The sequence below is a fragment of the Somniosus microcephalus genome, chromosome 16 (assembly GCF_052327205.1).
Source record: "Somniosus microcephalus isolate GS21.2 chromosome 16, FLI_Smic_1.0, whole genome shotgun sequence".
In the NCBI taxonomy this organism is placed as follows: Eukaryota; Metazoa; Chordata; class Chondrichthyes; order Squaliformes; family Somniosidae; genus Somniosus; species Somniosus microcephalus.
This window is the reverse complement of record NC_141002.1, coordinates 61,240,912-61,261,988: the sequence shown is the minus strand read 5'-3', so window position 1 is coordinate 61,261,988 and position 21,077 is coordinate 61,240,912. Positions and strand designations below refer to the sequence as shown.

At 39.7% G+C, this 21,077-nt stretch overlaps 1 protein-coding gene across 1 annotated transcript in view; it reads right to left on the bottom strand.

Annotated features, from left to right (window-relative positions):
* Window positions 1-1,733: 1,733 nt before the first annotated feature.
* Window positions 1,734-21,077, bottom strand: part of znf277 (zinc finger protein 277) — an 82,109-nt gene continuing 62,765 nt past the window's right edge. Inside the window, exons 9-12 of the mRNA XM_086009131.1 lie at window positions 18,594-18,690; window positions 14,971-15,013; window positions 13,075-13,249; window positions 1,734-3,997 (exon numbers count right to left, since the gene is read on the bottom strand). Coding sequence (XP_085865257.1) covers window positions 3,814-3,997; window positions 13,075-13,249; window positions 14,971-15,013; window positions 18,594-18,690 — 499 coding nt within the window. The 3' untranslated portion in view covers window positions 1,734-3,813. The remainder of the gene's footprint in view (window positions 3,998-13,074; window positions 13,250-14,970; window positions 15,014-18,593; window positions 18,691-21,077) is intronic.

Genomic DNA, 21,077 nt, shown 5'->3' with positions numbered 1-21,077 from the left:
AACACCCCAAGGCACTTTATAGGAGCGTTATACAAAATTTGACACTGAGCCACATAAGGAGATATTAGGACAGTTAAGGTAGGTTTTAAGAAGCGTTTTAAAGGAAGAGAGAAAGCTAGAAAGGTGGAGTTAGGGAGGGAATTCCAGAGCTTAGTGCCTCGGCAGATGAAGGCACAGCCGCCAATAGTGGAGCAATTAAAATTGGGGATGCGCAAGAGGCTAGAATTGGAGGAGCGCAGAGAATTTGGAGGGTTGTAAGGCTGGAGGAGGTTAGAGATAGAGGCGAGGATGAGAATTTTAAAATCGAGGCGTTGTCAGACCAGGAGCAATAGTAGGTCAGCGAGCACGGGGTGATGGGTAAACAGGACCTGGTGTGAATTAGGATTCGGGCAGCAGTGTTTTGGATGAGCTCAAGTTTATGGAGGGTGGAAAATGGGAGGCCAGTCAGGAAGGCATTGGAATTGTTAAGTCTACAGGTAATGCATGGATGAGGGTTAATGCAGCTGATGACCTGAGGTAGGAACGGAGACGGGCAATGTTATGGATGTGGAAGTAGGTAGTTTTGGTGATGGACCGGATATTTGGTTGGAAGCACATCTCAGGGTCAAATAGGTCGCCAAGGTCACGAGCAATCTGGTTCAGACTCAGACAGTGGCCAGGGAGAGGGATGGGGTCGGTGGCTAGGGAACAGAGTTTATGGCGGGGATTCAGGGACTAGCTTAAGTGCTCTTGCAGAGAGCCAGCACAGGCTCGACGAGCCGAATGGCCTCCTTCTGTGCTGTAACCATTCTATGATTCTATGATTGAAGACAATGGCTTTGATCTTCCCAATATTTTGTTGGAGAAAATTTCTGCTCATCCAGTACTGGATGTCAGACAAGCTGCGTGACAAATCAGAGACAGTCAAGAGACAATTTAAGATTTCACAATAAATAGATGCAATTAATTCTGTTAAAGTGGCACAAGTTTTAAGTTATTAAACTATTTTAAACCAATAGTTAAGCCGACCTTGAAAATGCTATTCCCTCTCTTTACACACGAAACATAGAATGGTTTAAGGGAAATTACAAAACCCATGATCATCCATCTGTACAGTATTACTGAGAATACTGTGGTAAGGAGCATTAAAGTGACAATACACATGGCTCCTCAATTTTGATAGTATCTATGTTTAATTTCAAGAACGTGTTTAAAAGCATCTCGTGATTTTTCCTGGTGGGAAAAAGAGGCTTTTTAACAGAATCTGAAGAAACTTTATGGAGTGCAAAACTGTCACTCTCTGCCTCTTACAAATAGAGCAGCTGAAAACAATGAATACTATATTCAATTTTTTTCTTTGAATATGGAAAACATAGTATAAAATTTTAGCATCTGTACATCATTAGACAAGGAAACTTAGAGAATACATTTTGAAAGGTTTCAAACCGCTTTAAATATAGGAATTTGTCCAACAATCTGTAGCTATTTTGTCTCAGACAATATACTGCTAAACCAAGGTTGTAGGGCAGATGTTCAGAATTTGTGCAAAAATATCAAGACCATGCACACTGAATGGAGCTGTACAAAAATGAAACAATCAGTTTTTAACTCTTTGTATCCATCCATTTCAAAAAACCTCTAGATGTTTCAAATTAATAGTTTATACAGAGGGACCTTTCCACAAAAGACTTCTTGCCATAACATTAAAAACAAAGATTTTACTGTTGGGTATTAGGAAAACATAGCCCAAGAAATGGATGGACAAAACTCAATTTATTGAATGCACGGTTTTAATTTACATCAAGCCATGAGAGAACAAGCGAGGCTGTAGCTTTTTTAATCCCACAACAAATTTGCTGAACATAATCTTTCACTTCCATATTTCTAACCACGATACTTAAAATTTAGAAGTGTTTTCTTTCGTAATGGTTTTAAAAATAATTATGCATAACACGATGCAAAACCTCATTTCATGGTTTTGACGTTGTAACACTGGAACAAAGATCTAATGCCACCTTTGCTAGCACAGCCTGGTAACACGCTCTCTGCTTTAACTTGCATTAAAATATAAAAGCTGTTGCCATTGTTAGTTTAACTTCTCAGTCCGTTTTTATTAAAGCAAAGTTGAAGATCATACAACTGTATCTAACCATTACCACCGTCTGCTTCACGTATTTATTAATTGTGCTGTAATCTTTCATGTATGCACACACACACACATCAGATTTGCTGAATGTGAAAAGCTGGAATATGAACTTCAACTTTATTTTAAAAAATCTGGGACTGACTGAACTAGCAAGGTAGAAAATTCATGACCACTTTAGTATTACATTTTTGGAACTGTCATAAGAATATTTCAGGAAAGACTCAAAAGGCAACATTTGAGAATTGTCCCCTTTGAATTGCCTGATACTAAGACACAAATAAATAACATTTAACCTTACAATAGATACCTTACTTATGTTTATTAAATCTTTCAATGGCCAATTCGCACTTTGGGATAATGTGCCCATTAGTCACTTCCCATAATCATTTTCAGAATGCCACAGCACAGCTGCGGATGTGTGATGACACAGAAATGCAACACTTTTCCATGTACAGTACAAAATGCCAGTCGCATTTTATTACAATAGAAGACTATCTTCCATATGGGCAGTACTTCTTAACTTTACAGGAATGAAAGCTTAATTACTTTAATTTCCTCTGTGTTATTTCAACTCATTTATATATAGATTATTACTGTCTGTGGTATTTTAACAGTTGTTATTTTAAATGAGTTAACAATTTTGTTAAAGTAGCAGAGTTAGGAATATATGCAAACATGTAAATCAGTAAGCTAAGAGCTCACAGACCAAATTAAACTCATTAAATTCTGCCAGCGCAATTTACACTTCATCTAGAGCCATCCTTTGTTTCTTAACCTGTCCCATTACCATCTCCTTTTGCCTTGAATATCTCTTAATGTCTCTTAACCTCTCCTGCCTTCTATCCTATCACAGACCTTCCCTTTTGTTCTTTCATCCCCTCCCGCCTTTCCCAGCCCTGACACTAGCTTAAAAATCTGTTCCATTTCCTGCTTTTTTCCAGTTCTGAAACATTAACTCTGTTTCTCTCTTCACAGATGCTGCCTGACCTGCTGAGTATCTCCAGCATTTTCTGTTTTTATTTCAGATTTCCAGCATCTGCAGTATTTTCTTTTTGTGTCATTAAATTACTGCCATGTTTAAGGTAGTATTCTGTTGTTAAATGTAACTTTTCACTCAGTCCTGTAGCATTCCAAAAAATGACTCTGCTAAGTGACAGCTATGACTGCAACTAAATGTGGGATAGGCAGTGGAAGCTTAAAAAAGTTTAAACTTAATTTTTCATTTCAATGTCCGGCAGTTCACAAATATAATTTGAGCACTTCCTCTGGAACTGGAGTATTCTTTCACATTCAATCTCCATTAGGCATATCTAAGGTGAGGGAGAAGCAATTCACAACACCACTGGGAAGGATTAAAAGATCTGACCAATTACAATAAAACAAATTACTTAAAAAATATTTTGTTCTGGTATAAACCAAGTAGCTCAAGGACAGCAGTGAGATGTGATTTAACCCCACTTAAAATTCTGTTGCTCATGAATTATCTGATCAGCTTCAAGTGTACAAATACTCATCAATCGTACCACCAGAGTGCCTCCATTTTCTTGAGCAAAAAAAGAAATTGGCTAACCACAATAAGGTTAAATTGTCATATTATTTTTGATGTTGCCCAGTTATGTCACGAGATTGCTGGAAGCAGTCACTATTAAATGGTGGATATTTCTTTGCTTGATGAGCAAAGGTTAATATTAATTCTTGGTAGCTGGATGCTGCAGAAAATTTAGAACACTGCTTTGTTTTAAAGCTTGCAAGTTTGAAATATCTTCTGCAATGACGGGAATGTTTGTTGTTTGGTTGTCAGTCACAGATTCATTCTCACAGTCGGACAGGGAGCAAAGCAGAGCATCATTTTCATAGGTAGGAAAGTAATACCTAAAAAGAGAAACAAGATCAATGCATTAAATAACTTTTAACCATGATATATTAAATTAACAACTGTAGACAATATTTTTAATATGGCCCACAAAGAGTTGCATTGAGGAAAGTGTTGTACGTAAAGCCCATTTAGAGATAGTATTAGTGACAGTTTATCACCACTGCAATTATAAATTGTGTTGTTCAGAGGTCGTCAAATACTTCACATAATAAAAAACCTAACAAGGCTTGAAATGCCCTGTTCAATCTAATACAGCGTATAGTGAACTTGCATTCATTGTGGTGCTTATTCATTCATAGAAATTGATGAACAGAAACCCCATAGAACAGCAGATTTAGTGTAAAATGCTTGGTTCATTCTGATACAACTAAGTCACTGAAGTATTCCTTCAACTTCAGTACTCTGCAAGAGTGTGCCCTTAGTCATGAACTGAAATTGATTTTTTTTGGTCAGCTGGATCTGACTTATGTGGAAAACCAACATTATGGTTAAAAGTCCTCAAATAAACTTACTGAGGAATCTCCAGTCTGTTAAACAAATATTCCAAAATTCTCAATGAATATTGAGAAATAAAAACTCCATGGGAAAAGGAATCCATCCGTGGCTAACTGAAGAAGTTAAGGATAGTATTAGATTAAAAGGAAAGGCTTATAATGTTGCAAAGAATAGCAGTAAGCCTGAGGATTGGGAGAGGTTTAGAAACCAGTAAAGAATGACCAAAAAATTGATTAAAAAAGGGAAAAAAGAGAGTAAACTAGCAAGAAACATAAAAACAGATTGTAAGAGCTTCTACAAGTATGTAAAAAGGAGAGTAGCAAAAGTAATCGTTGGTCCCTTAGAGACTGAGACAGGAGAAATTATAATGAGGAATAAGGAAATGGCAGAGACTTTAAAGAAATATTTTATATGTGTCTTCACAGTAGAAGACACAAAAAGCATACCAAAAATAGTGGGGAACCAAGGGCTAATAAGATTGAGGAACTTAAGTAATTAACGTCAGTAGAGAAAAAATACTTGAGGAACAAGTGGGACTAAAAGCCAACAAATCCCCTGGACATGATGGCCTTCATCCTAGGGTTCTAAAAGAGGTGGCTGCAGAGATAGCGGATGCACTGGTTGTGATCTTCCAACATTCCCTAGATTCTAGAACGGTCCCAGCAGCCTGGAAGGTAGCAAATGTAACCCCGCTATTCAAGAAAGGAGGGAGAGAGAAAACAGGGAACTACAGGCCAATTAGCCTGACATCAGTCGTCGGGAAAATGCTAGAATCCATTATTAAGGAAGTGGTAACAGGGCATTTAGAAAATCATAATAGGATTAGGCAGAGTCAACATGGTTTTATGAAAGGGAAATCATGTTTGACAAATTTATTAGAGTCTTTTGAGTATGTAACTAGCAGGGGAACCAGTGGGTGCAGTATATTTGGATTTCTAAAAGGCATTCGATAAGGTGACACATAAAATGTTGCTACACTAAAGATAATGGCTCATGGGGTTGGGAGTAATATATCGGCCCAGAAATTCCGTTTGCAGGCGGAGGGCTGCGATCTGGAAAAATCTGCGCCTGGACCGGAGGGCTCCCGGGAGGTGCAGAGTTCCGTACTGGACCTCTCTAAACTGCCGGTGCGCAGGGCCCACGTATCCCAGAGGCGCAGGCAGTTCGCAGCGTCCCTGGGATCACATGGGCCATGGGGCGCTAATCAGAGAAGGGAATCTCCCTTCATACATTTGACAGGAAGACTGTACATGAATAGAGATCACCCCCAAAACATAGTACAACTTTAAATTAAAAAAAATGTTAAATCACATTTTTAAAATGACTTTAAATTACAATAAATTAAGTATATTAAACAAAAGTTTTATTTTTTGAAAAAAATAATTAACGTTTTTAACAGGGCTAAAAATAAACTTACCTTTCTTTAAAGTATTTTAAAATGATAAATCATTGGAAATTTTTAAATTTTATTTACTTTTTTCAACTCTTATCTTGCTTTTACCAGGCGCAAGAATTGTAAGTGTTTTCTGCGGGCGGAGGGTCTCCAAAAACCGGAACTCTCCACCCGCAGAGGCCCTGCTCCTGGGCAGCCGGAGGATCTGACAGATCGGAAATGCCGGTTTCCAGCACATGCGCAGTGCATGCCTAAAACCGGCATTTCCGTTGGCCCTACGGGTGAGTACACAGCGCGTACACACCTGTAGGGATCGGAATTTCTGTCTCATTAACATGGATACAGGATTGGTCAATGGATAGAAAACAAAGTGTAGGGATAAACGGGTCATTTTCCAGTTGGCGGGCTGTAACTAGTGGGGTGCCACAAGGATCAGTGCTTGGGCTTCAGATATTTACAATCTATATTAATGACTTAGGTGAAGGGACCGAGTACAATGTATCCAAGTTTGCTGACGATACAAAGCTAGGTGGGACAGTAAGCTGTAGGGAGGACACAAAGAGCCTGCAAAGGGACATAGACAGGTTAAGTGAGTGGGCAATAAGGTGGCAGATGGAGTATAATGTTGGGAAATGTGAGGTTATTCATTTTGGTAGAAAGAATAGAAAAACAGAATATTCTTTAAATGGTGAGAAACTATTAAATGTTGGTGTTCAGAGAGATTTAGGTGTCCTTGTACAGGAAACACGGAAAGTTAGCATGCAGGTAAAGCAAGCAATTAGGAAGGCAAATGGCATGTTGGCCTTTATTGCAAGGGGGTTGGAGTATAAGAGTAAGGAAGTCTTGCTACAATTGTACAGGGCTTTGGTAAAACCACACCTGGAGTACTGTGCACGGTTTTGGTCTCCTTATCTAAGGACATACTTGCCCTGGAGGCAGAGCAACGAAGGTTCACTAGAATGATCCCTGGGATGAGAGGGTTCTCCTAGGAAGAGAGATTGAGTGCATTGGGCCTATACTCTTCGGAGTTTAGAAGAATGAAAGGTGATCTCATTGAAACATTTAAGATTCTGAGGGGGATTGACAGGGTAGATGCTGAGAGGTTGTTTCCCCTGGATGGAGAGTCTAGAACTAGGGGGCATATATAGTCTCAGGATAAGGGGTTGGTCATTTAAGACTGAGATGAGGAGGCATTTCTTCACTCAGAGGGTTGTGAATCTTTGGAATTCTCTACCCCAGAGGACTAGGGATGCTAAGTCATTGAGTATATTCAAGGTTGAGACAGATAGATTTTTGGACTCTTGGAGAATAAAGGGATATGGGGATCGGGTGGGAAAGTGGAGTTGAGGTCGAAGATCAGCTGTGATCTTATTGAATGACGGAGCAGGCTCGAGGGGCTGAATGACCTACTTCTGCTTCTATTTCTTATGTTCTGTGAAACAGTGCCAAATGCTTTCCTGAAATCTTGATAGGTAATATCTGCTGCCTTACCGTTATCTGGCAGATGTGTAAACTCCTTGAAGAACTCTTACACTGGTCAGACATGACTTGCCCCTTCTGTATCATCTTGACTCTCTAATCCAAATTCTGACCTACAAATAATCCTTCATGCTTACTATCCCTCATCAAAGTCTCAAATACTTTCCCCAAGGGTCACAGGTCTGTCTGTAATTTTAATCTTCATTGCTTGTACATTTTAGAATTTTATACACCTTTTCTTTCCCCTAATGCCTTCCATTACTTCCCCTTTCATCCCTGTTTTTAATCTCTAGTTTGGTCCTCTTCTTGCTTCTGGGAAAAACTACCACTGTAATTTTAAACATCGTTTCTTAAAGCACCCCTACTTTCCCGATAAAATAGTTCTCCCATTTTATCTCTTCCATGCTATAGGAAGGATGTGAATGCCTTGCTTGCTGTCTTTAGAGCAGAGATGGTTATGGGGAAATTTAATAGAAGTGTTCAAAATTAGGAAGGGTTTTGACAGAGTAGATAGGAAGAAACTGTTTTCACTGGCAGGAAGATCGATAACAAGAGAACGCATCTGAAATAATTGGGAAAAGAACCAAGGGGGAAATGAGGAGACTTTTTTCAACGCAGCAAATTGTTATGATCTGGAATGCACTGCCTGAAAAGGTGGTGGAAACAGATTCAAACGTAACTTTCAAAACAGAATTAGATATATACTTGAAAAGGAAAAATTTGCAGGGCTGTAGGGAAAAAGCAGGGGTGTGGGACTAATTGGAAAGTTCTTTCAAAGAGCTAGCACAGGTACAATGGTTCAAATGGCCTTATACAGAATTTCATTCCCTCAAATCTGTTCACCTGAAATTAAATTATCTCCTGTGTCCTTACTACAACCTTAAATTTACAACTAGACCACAAATGTTCTATTACTTCAACTTGGCTTACTACTCCATCCTCAATAATTAGGAGAAAATACAATATTGCCTTTCCCAAGAGTAGTTATGTGGGCTGGGGGTTGGGCAAGTCCCCAGTGTAGTACTCAGGAACAGATGTTGCAATCGCTACTATTTCTAATTCACATTAACAATTTGGATTCAGAAGTTCATTGCTCACTGGTCAAAATGGCACCAGTACTGGGGAAAGAGGGAGCTGTTCCGTTGGGACGGGCTCCACTTAAACCTGGCTAGGACCAATGTCCTGGCGAACCGAATAACTAGGGCAGTAGACAGGGCTTTAAACTAATGAAGGGAAGGGTGGGAGGATTCAGGAAAGAGTAAATTTAAAAGCAGCGAGAGAAATGTCAAGGCTCTCGAGCAGAGTAGAGTTTGGGGTAAAAATAAGCAGAGTGGGTCAGGAAGGGACAGAGAGAGTAACAAATGTAAGGCATCAGTGACTAAGGTGACATCAGGGGAAAATATAAATAAGTCAAAACTAAAGGCACTATATCTGAATGTGCAAAGCATTCGCAACTAAATAGATGAATTAAAAGCGCAGATAGAAATTAATAGGTTTGATCTAATAGCTATAACGGAGACATGGTTACAATGTGTCTAAATATTCCAGGATACTTAACTTTTAGAAGAGATAGGCAAAATGGAAAAGGAGGAGGGGTAACCCTGATAATACAGGGTGGGATAAAGACAGTAGAGAGAAAGGATCTTAGCTCCAAAAATCAAGAAGTAGAATCAGTTTGGGTGGAGCTAAGAAACAGCAAGGGGCAGAAAACATTGGTGGGAGTTGTTTATAGGCACCCAAACAGTAGTTGTAATGTAGGGCAGAGTACAAATCAGGAAATTAGAGGCACATGTAACAAGGGTAATACAGTAATCATGGGGGACTTTAATCTACATATAGATTGGGCAAACCAAATTTGCAGTAATAGTGTGGAGGACAAATTCATGGAATGTATGCAAGATAGTTTTCTAGATCAGTATGCTGAGCAACCAACTAGGGAACAGGCTATTTTAGATCTAGTATTGTGCAATGAGAAAGGGTTAATTAATAACCTTGTAGTAAAGGGGCCTTTAGGGAAGAGTGACCATAATATGATAGAATTTTATATTGAGTTTGAAAATGATTTTGTTAAATCCAAAACTAGGATCTTAAATCTAAACAAGCAAACTACGTAGGTATGAGGGGTGAGTTGGCTATGGTAGGTTGGGAAACTACATTAAAAGGTATGACCGTAGAGAAACAATGCTAGCATTTAAAGAATTAATACATAATTTACAACAAATATACATTCCTTTAAGGCACAAAACCCCACAGGAAAAGTGGTCCAACCGTGGCTAACAAGAGAAGTTAAAGATACTGTAGTATGAGATCAAGGGAAGAGGCTTATAATGCTGCCAAAAAGAGTAGTAAGCTTGAGGATTGGGAGGATTTTAGAATTTAGCAAAGGAGGACCAAGAAATTGATAAAGAAAGGGAAAATAGAAGGCGAGTAAACTAGCAAGAGACATAAAAACAGACTGTAAAAGCTTCTATAGGTATGTAAAAAGGAAAAGATTAGCGAAAGTAAATGTGGGTCCCTTACAGGCTGAGACAAGAGAAATTATAATGGGAAATAAGGAAATGGCAGAGAAATTTAAAAAATGCTTTGCGTCTGTTTTCATGGAAGAAGACGCAAAAAACTTCCTGGAAATAGTGGAGAACCAGCGGTCTAGCGAGAATGAGGAACTGAAAGAAATTTGTATTACTAAAAAAATAGTACTGGAAAAATTAATGGGACTGAAAGCCGATAAATCCCCATGACCTGATGGCCTACATCCTAGGGTTTTGAAAGAGGTGGCTATAGGGATAGTGGATGCATTGGTTGACATTTTCCAAAATTCCATATATTCTAAAAAAAAAAGACATTTATATAGCGCCTTTCACGACCACCGGACGTCTCAAAGCGCTTTACAGCCAATGAAGTACTTTTTGGAGTGTAGTCACTGTTGTAATGTGGGAAATGCTGCAGCCAATTTGCACACAGCAAGCTCCCACAAACAGCAATGTGATGATGACCAGATAAACTGTTCCCGCAGACTTGAAGGCAGCAAATGTAACCTTACTATTTAAGAAAGGAGGGAGAGAGAAAACGGGGAACTACAGACCAGTTAGCCTGACATCAGTAGTAGGGAAAATGCTAGAATCTATTATTGAGGACGTGGTAACAGGACACTTAGAAAATAATACTGTAATAGGATTGAGCAGAGTCAACACGGATTTATGAAAGGGAAATCGTGTTTGACGAATCTGTTAAGAGTTTTTTGAGGTTGTAACTTGTAGAATAGATAAGGGGGAACCAGTGGATGTGGTGTATTTGGATTTTCAGAAGTGATTCGATAAGGTGCCACACAAGAAGTTATTAAACAAAATTAGGGCTCATGGGATTGGGCGTAATAAACTAGCATGGATTGAGGATTGGTTAACGGACAGAAAACAGAGAGTAGGAATAAACGGGTCATTTTCGGGTTGGCAGGCTGTAACTAGTAGGGTACCGCAAGGATCAGTGCTTGGGCCTCAGCTATTCACAATCTACATCAATGATTTGGATGAGGGGAAGAATTGTAATATATCAAAGTTTGCTGATGATACAAAGCTGGGTGGGAATGTAAGTTGTGAGGAGGATGCAAAGAGGCTTCAAGGGGATATAGACAATCTAAGTGAGTGGGCAAAAACATGGCAAATGGAATATAATGTGGAGTAATGTGAAGTTATCTGCTTTGGTAGGAAAAATAGAAAAGCAGAGTCTTTTTTAAATGGTGAGAGATTGGGAAATGTTGGGTGTTCAGAAGGACCTGGGTGTTCTTGCACACGAATCACTGAAAGTTAACATGCAGGTACAGCAAGCAATTAGGAAAGCAAATGGTATGTTGGCCTTTATTACAAGAGGATTTGAGTATAAGAGTAAAGACGTCTTATTGCAATTATATAGGGCCTGGTGAGACCGCACCTGGAGTATTGTGTACAGTTTTGGTCTCCTTACCTAAGGAAGGATATACTTGCCATAGAGGGAGTGCAACAAAGGTTCATCAGACTGATTCCTGGGATGGGGGGGTTGTCCTATGGGGAGAGATTGAGTAGACCAGGCCTATATTCTCTAGAGTTTAGAAGAATGAGAGGTAATCTCATTGAAACATACAAAATTCTTACAGGGCTTGACAAGGTAGATGCAGGGAGGATGTTTCCCCTGCCTGGGAGTCTTGAACCAGGGGTCACAGTCTCAGAATAAGGGGTCGGCCATTTAGGACTGAGATGAGGAGAAATGTCTTCACTCAGAGGGTGGTGAATCTTTGGAATTCTCTACCCCAGAGAGCTGTGGAAGCTCAGTTGTTAAGTATATTCAAGACAGAGATCGATAGATTTTTGGATATTAAGGGAATCAAAGGATATGGGGATAGTGCAGGAAAGTGGAGTCGAGGTAGAAGATCAGCCATGATCTTATTGAACGGCGGAGCAGGCTCGAGGGGCCAAATGGCCGACTCCTGCTCCTATTGCTTATGTTCTTAAGTTAGCTATGATGCCAAACGAGAAAGGACAATTGAATTTGTGGAAGACATTCAAGAACAACAAAATGAGTTAGACAAACTATACAAAGTAGTGGAACAATGACAGGTGAAATTTAATATGGATAAGTGTAAAATGCTGCAGAAAGGAAGAAAAATTGAACGTTGTAAATACTCCATGAATGGTGACAAAATAATTAAGGATGACGTTAAAAGATCTCCAGAGGCTCTAGTAGATTCAATCTCAACATGTCCAATCACTGCACAGCAGCAATCAATAACACAAACAGATTTCTGAACGATTTAGAGAAAACAGTAGAAAACAAGTTGAAAAGAGTTGTACTCAGTCTGTATAGTGCTCTGGTCAGACCGCTCCTTGAGTACCATGTCCAGTTCTGGCCACCAAGAAAAGTGAGATATTCAAGCCCTGGATGGGGTTTAGAAAACAGCCACAAGGCTACTCCCTTAGCATCAGTGAACTGAGTTAAAGGGAGAGACTGGAGAAACTTGTGCTTTTCAGCCTCGAGAGTAGGTGACTGGAGGTAACTTACAGAAGTATACACGATAAAAAGATTACAAAACGTAAACCTGGAACGCTCCTTCAAACTTAAACCGTGATACTGGGATAAAAGGGCACAAGATCAAACTATTTAAAGGCAAATTAGGACTGATGCCAGGGAGGAGTTCTTCATATGAAGAGTTATCAACATATGAAAAATATTTCTGAGTGAGTTAGTGGAGCTGGAAAGTCTACAGTAATTTAATGTTTTGTTTGGAGGACAGAAGACCTCCTTTTAAGATGGATGAGTTAAGGTGGACCTAACAGTCTATTCTTATTTGTACCTTTGAGGCCACTATACACAAGCAAATTCGCATATTTAAAACTTTTGGTATATTAGTGCATTTTTTCTTTTTGTTTGACGAGAATACTATTGTCAAGAATATTTTCATTATTAGTTAACATTAATTTTATTTTATTATTTGTTCTCATGAAAGGCCACATTTATTGCCCATTCACAGTTGCCCCACAAAGGTGGTAGTGAGCCTTCTCCTTGAACTGCTGCAGTCCTTCTAGTGATGGCTCTCCTACAATGATGGCAAGTAGGGGATTCCAGGGTATCGACCCAGTGACGATGAATAATACATAAGTACATTGAAAAGATGAGGGGAAAGTTCTGCTGCATTAACAGTGTTGTTAAATAATGAAACTATTTGAATTTAACACTTACTGTGGCTGATCCCAGGCAGACCTGTCTAGCAGTGACATAATGTGGTTGGTTTCAGTCATATGACTTACAACCTCTGCTTTTGAGCTAAACATTTCCCCACACTTGTTGCACCGGCATTGGTGAATTTCTCTTCTGATAAAGTTTACTAATTTGACCTGCTGGTAGAAGGTTAAACCTGTGAAAAGTGAGAAAAATGATTTATTTGTCCAGCACATTCAGGATAAAATATATTCCAGCTCCAAAATGTACCTACTGTCCATAGAATGTTACAATGCACCTCAAATTAGCAGTAAACATATGAACATATGAAAATGAATAACCAACTGATCCATCAAGTCGGTCCCATAATGCTCTTAAGCTTGAACACCATTTGTTGTAAGGTTACTCGGGCTTTCCTCACTACTTTTGCAGATTACATTTTATAGTAGACTATGGAATATTCGCTTTGGTAGGCACATTTTGCTAAGGCTCCCAAGGACATATAAGTTTGTTTCATTGTAAACACAACATTCACTAAAGTCACAGGTGACAATGACTGTGGGGACATCACAACTGAGCTCAATCATATCCTCACTCAACACACACTTTCAACAGGCATCACTCGTTGGCAGTCAGGAGCTGAAATACTGGTTGTCTTTTCTCCCCCTTTCCTAACCTAGTAGTGCTGAGGCCACCTGTACCACCTCGACTAGTATTCCTGCTGAAATCAGTTAACTCAGGAAAGACCAAGGATTGAATATGGGATTTTATTGGGCCGTGTCAGATTTCAAGATTTTTACTTATTTGGCCTAGAAGGGATTTTCAGGTTGATTTATATTATGATGTTGCTACAAAGTTAATTTCAGGCCACAAGGAATGTGGATTAGGACGAGGGTTACCGGACAAAGTAGTTAAAAGAATTGTGTTTCTCACATTCAAATGAATGGTTTTCACCCTGTCCGCCCCAAGGAAACTGGGCGAGCAGGCAGTTAAAATTTCCCTTGCAATTCACCGGCCGACGTCCCACACCCGCCCCGCAGTCTATGATTTTAACCTGCTGTTCTGACAGGCAAGAAGGACATCTGCTGGCAACCAGCTGGGCCCTTCTGTAAATATGTAGATTGAGCTCCAATTACATCAGTGTAGACCGACTGCTATTTTAACCATGGGCCTGAGCGAGGAAGTGGTTGTGGCTATCCCACCAAGGAAACCTATAGGGGAATGAATCAGGACTAGCAGAAGTCCAAATAGGTAAGTCATTTTTACATTCTTAATATACATTCTTTGTGGGGCCAGGAGGAGCAAGGGCCACAAGGAGCATTTGGGCCTCCCCTGCCCTGGACTCTGCCAAAAGCCCCTCCCCGAGACTTAGCTGAGTGGCAAAGGCCATTCCTTTGGTCCCCTGCGAAGACCTTGTGACATTGCGCTCCAGCCCGCTGGCCAGCTGCCACTTCCTGCTGGTTTAGGGGGCCATGCAGAGCAGGCTTGAGAGTTAAAATTTCCCATCTATCGAGTTGTATGATTTTCATCCACAGTATATTTATCTTCTGCAAATTTTTTGTTTATCGGTCTATTTTTCCATGTGGAAATCTCTCGGTGCCACAAAGAGGATGCACGGAGATCTGTTGCTCTGTGGCTGACCACTAGAAAACATGTGAGAGCACAGAGGGCAACTTGTCGTTCCCTCCTTCACTGTAGGGAACCACCCAATGTCCACTTAACATCTGTGCATAGCAGCACATTTGAGATCAGGAACTCGCCACGTGGGGAGATTGTGGGTGCAAACTTATGTCCCATACTTCAACAAGTTGCATCACTGTGCCACCCCATGCCAGTAAATCAATAGCAGAAAATATTACCACGATGAAATTGAGAATATTGTGTGTAAATATAATGGATTAAAAAAAATACACATACCCATTTCAGACTTCAATTTCAGAAGGTCAAAGCGATGATCCACCTACAAAACAGTACAGGCAGTTTAAAGTCAAACAATATTAACAAGTACAACAGCAGTATGTAAGAGTGGAAATATTTTCAGATTAAAAAAGCATCAATACGGCACCCTATTAAAATTCCAAATACATTTACCAAGTTAAATGTGAATCTGTGTGATTGTCAAAACAAATTATCTTTACTAGTGTGCAGTTTTCCTATTATATTTAGTCATCTGTACAACATTATGTATAATTATATGAACAGTTGGGATATTTTCAGACTAGCACTTCATGAACCCTGAATTAATTTTGACAGTTGAATATATTTGCAGGTCAGAAGTTTTTATTTTGCAACAACCAATCAAAACACACTTATTTAGGTTATAGGGTTCAAAAGTTAGATTCTAACTTAACAGCAAATTTTTACTTTGTTCTGATTTCTTAAACCTAAAACTTTGAATAACAGAAAGTCTACAAAGGGGAGGAGGAATGGTGAACTAAGTTCTATTTCAGGATCATAAACAATGATGGAACAAATCATTAATTCAACTTTTTGGGATGCTATTTTATACATTTACTAGCTGGAGGAGCCCGGCGTTGCCAGGGCTGTTTTGGGCCGGGCGGTTTAAATCGAGTCCCAGGCTTTCGGGCCTGTCTGTCTGTCCCTCTGTGAATGTGCTGCCGGGCAACATTTCTACCTTTTAATACCTTGAAAGATGAAAGTGAAAGTACTTATAAAACGTTTTTGGTAAATCTTATGTTATTTTTAAAAGAGATACTAACTTTTTAGAAGCTGGATTAGCAGATTTTGAGCTGGAAGTAGTTGAAGCAATGGCTGCCAGATCCCTGAGATGAAAACGATTAGTCCCGCCCACACACACACCGATTGGCCAACCATCAGGTGACTGAACTGTAGGATTGGTCAATCATGACGGCACAGGATTGGTCGACCTTGACGTCAGTCAATCAATGGTAATTAGCAGATAATGAGTTTAATTTTGAAGGTTTTTTGTATAACGTGCAAACAATTTTTGTCCGACCGAAAAGTAAATACGCTTACGACCGTCCTGGAATGGTAAGCTTTCTTTGGACGTAACGCACGCGTAGGTACGCTCTATAACTTTCAAGTGTATAGCCGGACAGACACACTGAAGGACAGACAGACAGAGACAGACAGATCAATCCTTTTATATATATATATATATAGATATAAACAGTTAATTTTTAGAAACTTAATTGATACATTGTTAGTAACTAAAATATTACCAGTTCATTGAAACCACTCTGAAAATTCCCTACAATTACGCTGCACAAAATTTCTACTATCTTAAATTAAATTAAGTAAATTTTTAAGTTAACAAAATAAAGAACGATTTTTTATATTTACATTTCAAAAGCTAAACAGTGCAACTTACAGGTAATGGTATATTTTTCTATTTTTAATTGAAGTGCCTAACTGATTTTACCGTGGCGAGATGATCCAGAGTTTATTAAATGTACTGATGTGTGGATGCTGCAGCCATGCTCCTGATAATATTTAAAATGTAATTTCTGGGAGCAAGGTCCTCTATGAATGTGTAATGGCAATCCTTAACGACCTTGTTGAATGAGATTCCAAATTTAGTGCTAATTTATGGACAGATGTTATGGTGTGATTTCATGTGTAGTAGTAATTAGGTTGAAACTGCACAAGCTCATTTAGCTACACCCTTACAGCCATCGGTGAAGAAAAACTTTCATCCCAAAAGATCATCACAATACTACCAATTCCCTCCTCGCTTCCCCTCCTCCCAATCAGCTAGCTCCTTTTAATATCTTCACAGCATCAATATTAAAATTAATTATTTTATTTTTAACTATGTTATCGTTTCATAAAAAGTTATTACAACATTTTAAATGACAATAGTCATGTATTTAAATTATTTCAAAATTCACAGCTGGGACAAAATTTAATTGATGTTAACGAATACACAACATGTTAAACAAACTATCAAATTACTATATTTTATTCTCTTCATTGATTTTCTTTTTATTATTTTTCTCCAGTTTTCTAAGTTGCTGTGTATTTATTCTGTAGATATGTCATTCAGTTTCATGATTGCAAGGTACAGCACTTGACACTCTTGTTAAGGGTAGTCCTGGGACAGTAGGACAGGTGGGTGAGGATGCAGGGTGGGGGTCTGCCCATGCTGATTGTTTCTTTTATGCCTCTGTAGGGTTGCAATTGTTTGTTTTGATGGCGGGGAAGCTCCAGCAGAGCAGGACTTCCACTCAATCCTCCGTATCCACCCAACTCTGACCCATTTTCCTAGATTGGGGTTCATTCCATATGCATGGTGGGCTCCCGCTGGGATTCTGCTACAAGGCCCTCTCCCTTCATGAGGAGAACGCAGTGTCTATACCACCACTTACCAGGGTCTATTGTCACCTTCCACATGGCAGCTCCAGAAAGCGAAACAAGTGGGGCGGACAGAAGCGGAAATGGCCAGGGATCTGGGCCCTGACTCCCTTTGCGTAAGTTTGGAGAGTAAGGAGTAGTCAGTGGCGGTCCCAGAAGACAAGGAAATCCCATTCGGGTCGGTGAGGCGGTCGATGGTCTCACCGTCGAATTTTCCATAATTCTCCACCATGATCCTATACAATTTTGGGTGGGATCTTGGAAGAGAACTCCCCCTTATATGCCATTCCAATGTCACTTTTAGTGATGTATATTAGATTAAGTGGCCCAGGAGCAAGTTGCCCGGCACCCTTCCAGTCAGAGATGGTGTGTGGCAGAGAAGAAAAAGAGGCAAATAAAAAATACCTTTAAAAACTATCAATTTATATGTACAATAAAATTTGCCAGTTAACCAGCTGAGATACACAAATGCTTCATCTAAATCAACTCACCGAAGGCAATAATAATGAAAGCTGAAAAAGTTGTCTGTTAAAGAAATAAAGCAGCCCATTTTCACAACATACTGTAAATTGAACTGTGGTTAGCTGAAATGACTATGGCACATTCTTATACCCCCAAAATGCTGATGCGATTTGAAAAAGACAGATGTTTAGCTGTTGCTAACTGTTGAATGTCATCAAGGGAATGTAATAAAATTCTGTGGGTTACTGTGGTGCTTTCAATTAAATACGAATATGGAGGCATGTAGGAATGTCTAGTTCCGATCCAAAAGACTGAGGTCCACTCAGGCGATCAAATAAACGAAGTTCAATGAAAAGTAACAGAGTTTAACAGATAACTACAGGAGAACATCGAATATAGGTCTAGTCAGTTCGGAGGCTCCACGAGGACTGCTAGGGCGGCCCCGTGGCTGACGTCATGACCTCATCACGTTTTTCCCGCCGGTGGGGGATCACGTGATGAACAGCATGACGTCATCGCGTTTGCCCGCGCTATTAAAGTGATCGCGCTCTGTACCTGTAAACAGTGAAAACAAAGATAGAGACTCAGGCTGTAGCCAACATATTATTAAAGGGAATTATATACAATTGATTGGAGTCCCTTGGTGGCTCCGCCACAGGCATATATTTCTTTAAGCGGTTTTGTTTGGTGACTGTTTATCACATAAATTACACACTTAATATTTTTCTTTTACTGAGTTTTACCTTCATGTGAAGTTGCAGTTTTTCAGTTGTATCTTTTGCTTTCTCACAGAAGAGACAAACAGCACAAATTGGATGACCTTGCCAATCAGACCAATCACTGTAAATAGAACGTAATAATGAAGCTACAGAAAAAGACAACGTACATGTACAGACGAAGGCAGCACAATGCTGCCTCTATTAGCACTAACAATAGGCCCAATACAAAGTATTCACCAGTTACATTAACTTATCCAGTTTGTGTGGTCCAATTAATAGTGAAATGCATCCCAAGAATCTATTTTTACTTTTGAACACTTATCTATTTTCATGTCTTTCATTGTTGGGTGAAACAAAAAATCAAGATCCACAGATAAACAATACAAGAGGAGATTAAAGAAACTGCAAATTGGTAATGGCCCTGCTGATTGTGTTAAAGCTTGTGGAGACCAGCCTGAAAGAGATTTTGCAATATTTTACCTATAATAAACTGGTTGCCAATTTGGCTTCAGAACAAATCACACAAACTTGTGATTGACTTAATTTCATTGTCCAGAAATCTAACAATTTTGCTGCTGACAAGCACATAGCCAGAAAAAATAGCCTTTTACATTGTGATAGCCTTTGATTGGGTATCATTATTTCAGCCTCACAGACAAGCAGGCCTCTTGTGACATATTTAGTGAGCTGCTGAGTTGAGAAATATGATTTCTTTACAAAAAAAGGTTGTGACAAAGGTTTCTTTTCATGCACCCATCTACTCCTCCCTCTCCAAAAAGGTGTTATTTTCTCCACACACTATGCACCAACTGTGACTAAGAAACCTGATCCCAGTTCTCCACCAATGCTTCTCTTGAGCCAGCCACTAGGAATTGAGGGATCAGCTCATTTGTTAACTCTCCCTCTAATCTTTACCCTTGTGTCTTCTTGGTGCCTCCCAACAACATAATGACCAACAAGTAGTAGAGTAGTCGTGATATTCACAGAATTCACAGAATCCCTACAGTGCAGATAGAGGCTATTTCGGCCCATCGAGCCTGCACCGACACATATCCCACCCGATCCCCGTAACCCCTATACCAACACATATCCCACCCTATCCCCGTAACCCCACGTATTAATCCCCCTAACACTAAGGGTCAATTTATCATAGCCAATCAACCTAACTCGCACATCTTTGGATACTGGACAAGCAACCCAGAAGTAATGAATTCAAATTCCATGGCAAATTGTGAAATTGAATTAAATAAATCTGATAATTTGTGCACCAGCGCCAGTAAGCATGAAAACCTCTAGATTGTCATTAAAAACCCAATTGCTTCACCAGCATCCTTCAGGGAAGGGAGCCTGTCACTCCTACATGATCTAGCCTGCAAGTGACTCCAGTCCTGAACATGGTGACTCTTGATTACCACTGGTGGCCTAGCAAGCTACTCAGTTGCAATGTGACAAATGTTGTTCCCCAAGGATCTGTACTGGGACCTCAACATGTCACCATGTATATTGATGACTTTGATGAAGGAATAGAGAGTTGTATATCCAGGCTTGCAGATGACACTAAGTTCGGAGGCACAGTAAGTTGTGTTCATGGGAGAAGGACGTTACAAATGGGCAGATAGACTAAATGAGTGGGCAAAACTATGGCAGATGGAGTTCAATATGCAGAAATGTGAGGTCATCTACTTTGGATCTAAGAAAGACAAATCGGAGTATTTTCTTAATGGTGAGAGACTAGGAGCTGTGGGGACGCAAAGGGATTTAGGTGTCGATGTAGACACATCACTAAAAGCTAGTGCATCGGTACAAAAATGGAATTCAAAAATGAGGAAGTGATGCTTCAGTTGTGTAGAGCCTTGGCGTACTGTGTTCAGTTTTGGGCACTGAACCTCAGGAAGGATATATTGGCCATGAAAGGGGTACAGCATAGATTCACCAGAATTGTACTAGGCCTTAAAGGGTTAAAATATTAGGACAGGTTGCATAAACTTGGTTTGTATTCCTTTGAGTGTAGAAGGTTGAGGGGTGATCTAATTGAGGTATTTAAAATTATAAAGTGATTTGATAGGGTAGATACAGAGAAACTATTTCCTCTGGTGGAAGAATCCAGAACAAGAGGGCAGAATCTTAAGATTAGAGCTAGGCCATTTGCGAGTGAAATCAGGAAGCACTTTTTCACACAAAGGTAGTGGAAATCTAGAACTCACTACCCCAAAGGGCTGTGGATGCTGGGTCAATTGAAATTTTCAAGATTGAGATCAACAGATTTTTTATTAGGTAACAATCCTAAGGGATATGAATCAAAGGTGGGTAAATGGAGTGGTGGTACAGGTAACCCATGATCTAATTGAATGGTGGAACAGGCTCGTGGGGCCAAATGGCCTCTTCTTGTTCCTATCAAGCCGGGCGACCAACCCTGGTTCAATGTGGTGTAGAAGGGCATGCCAGGCATATCTTCAAATGAAGTATGTATCTACTGAAGCTACCATACGGCCACCTGCACACTGAATA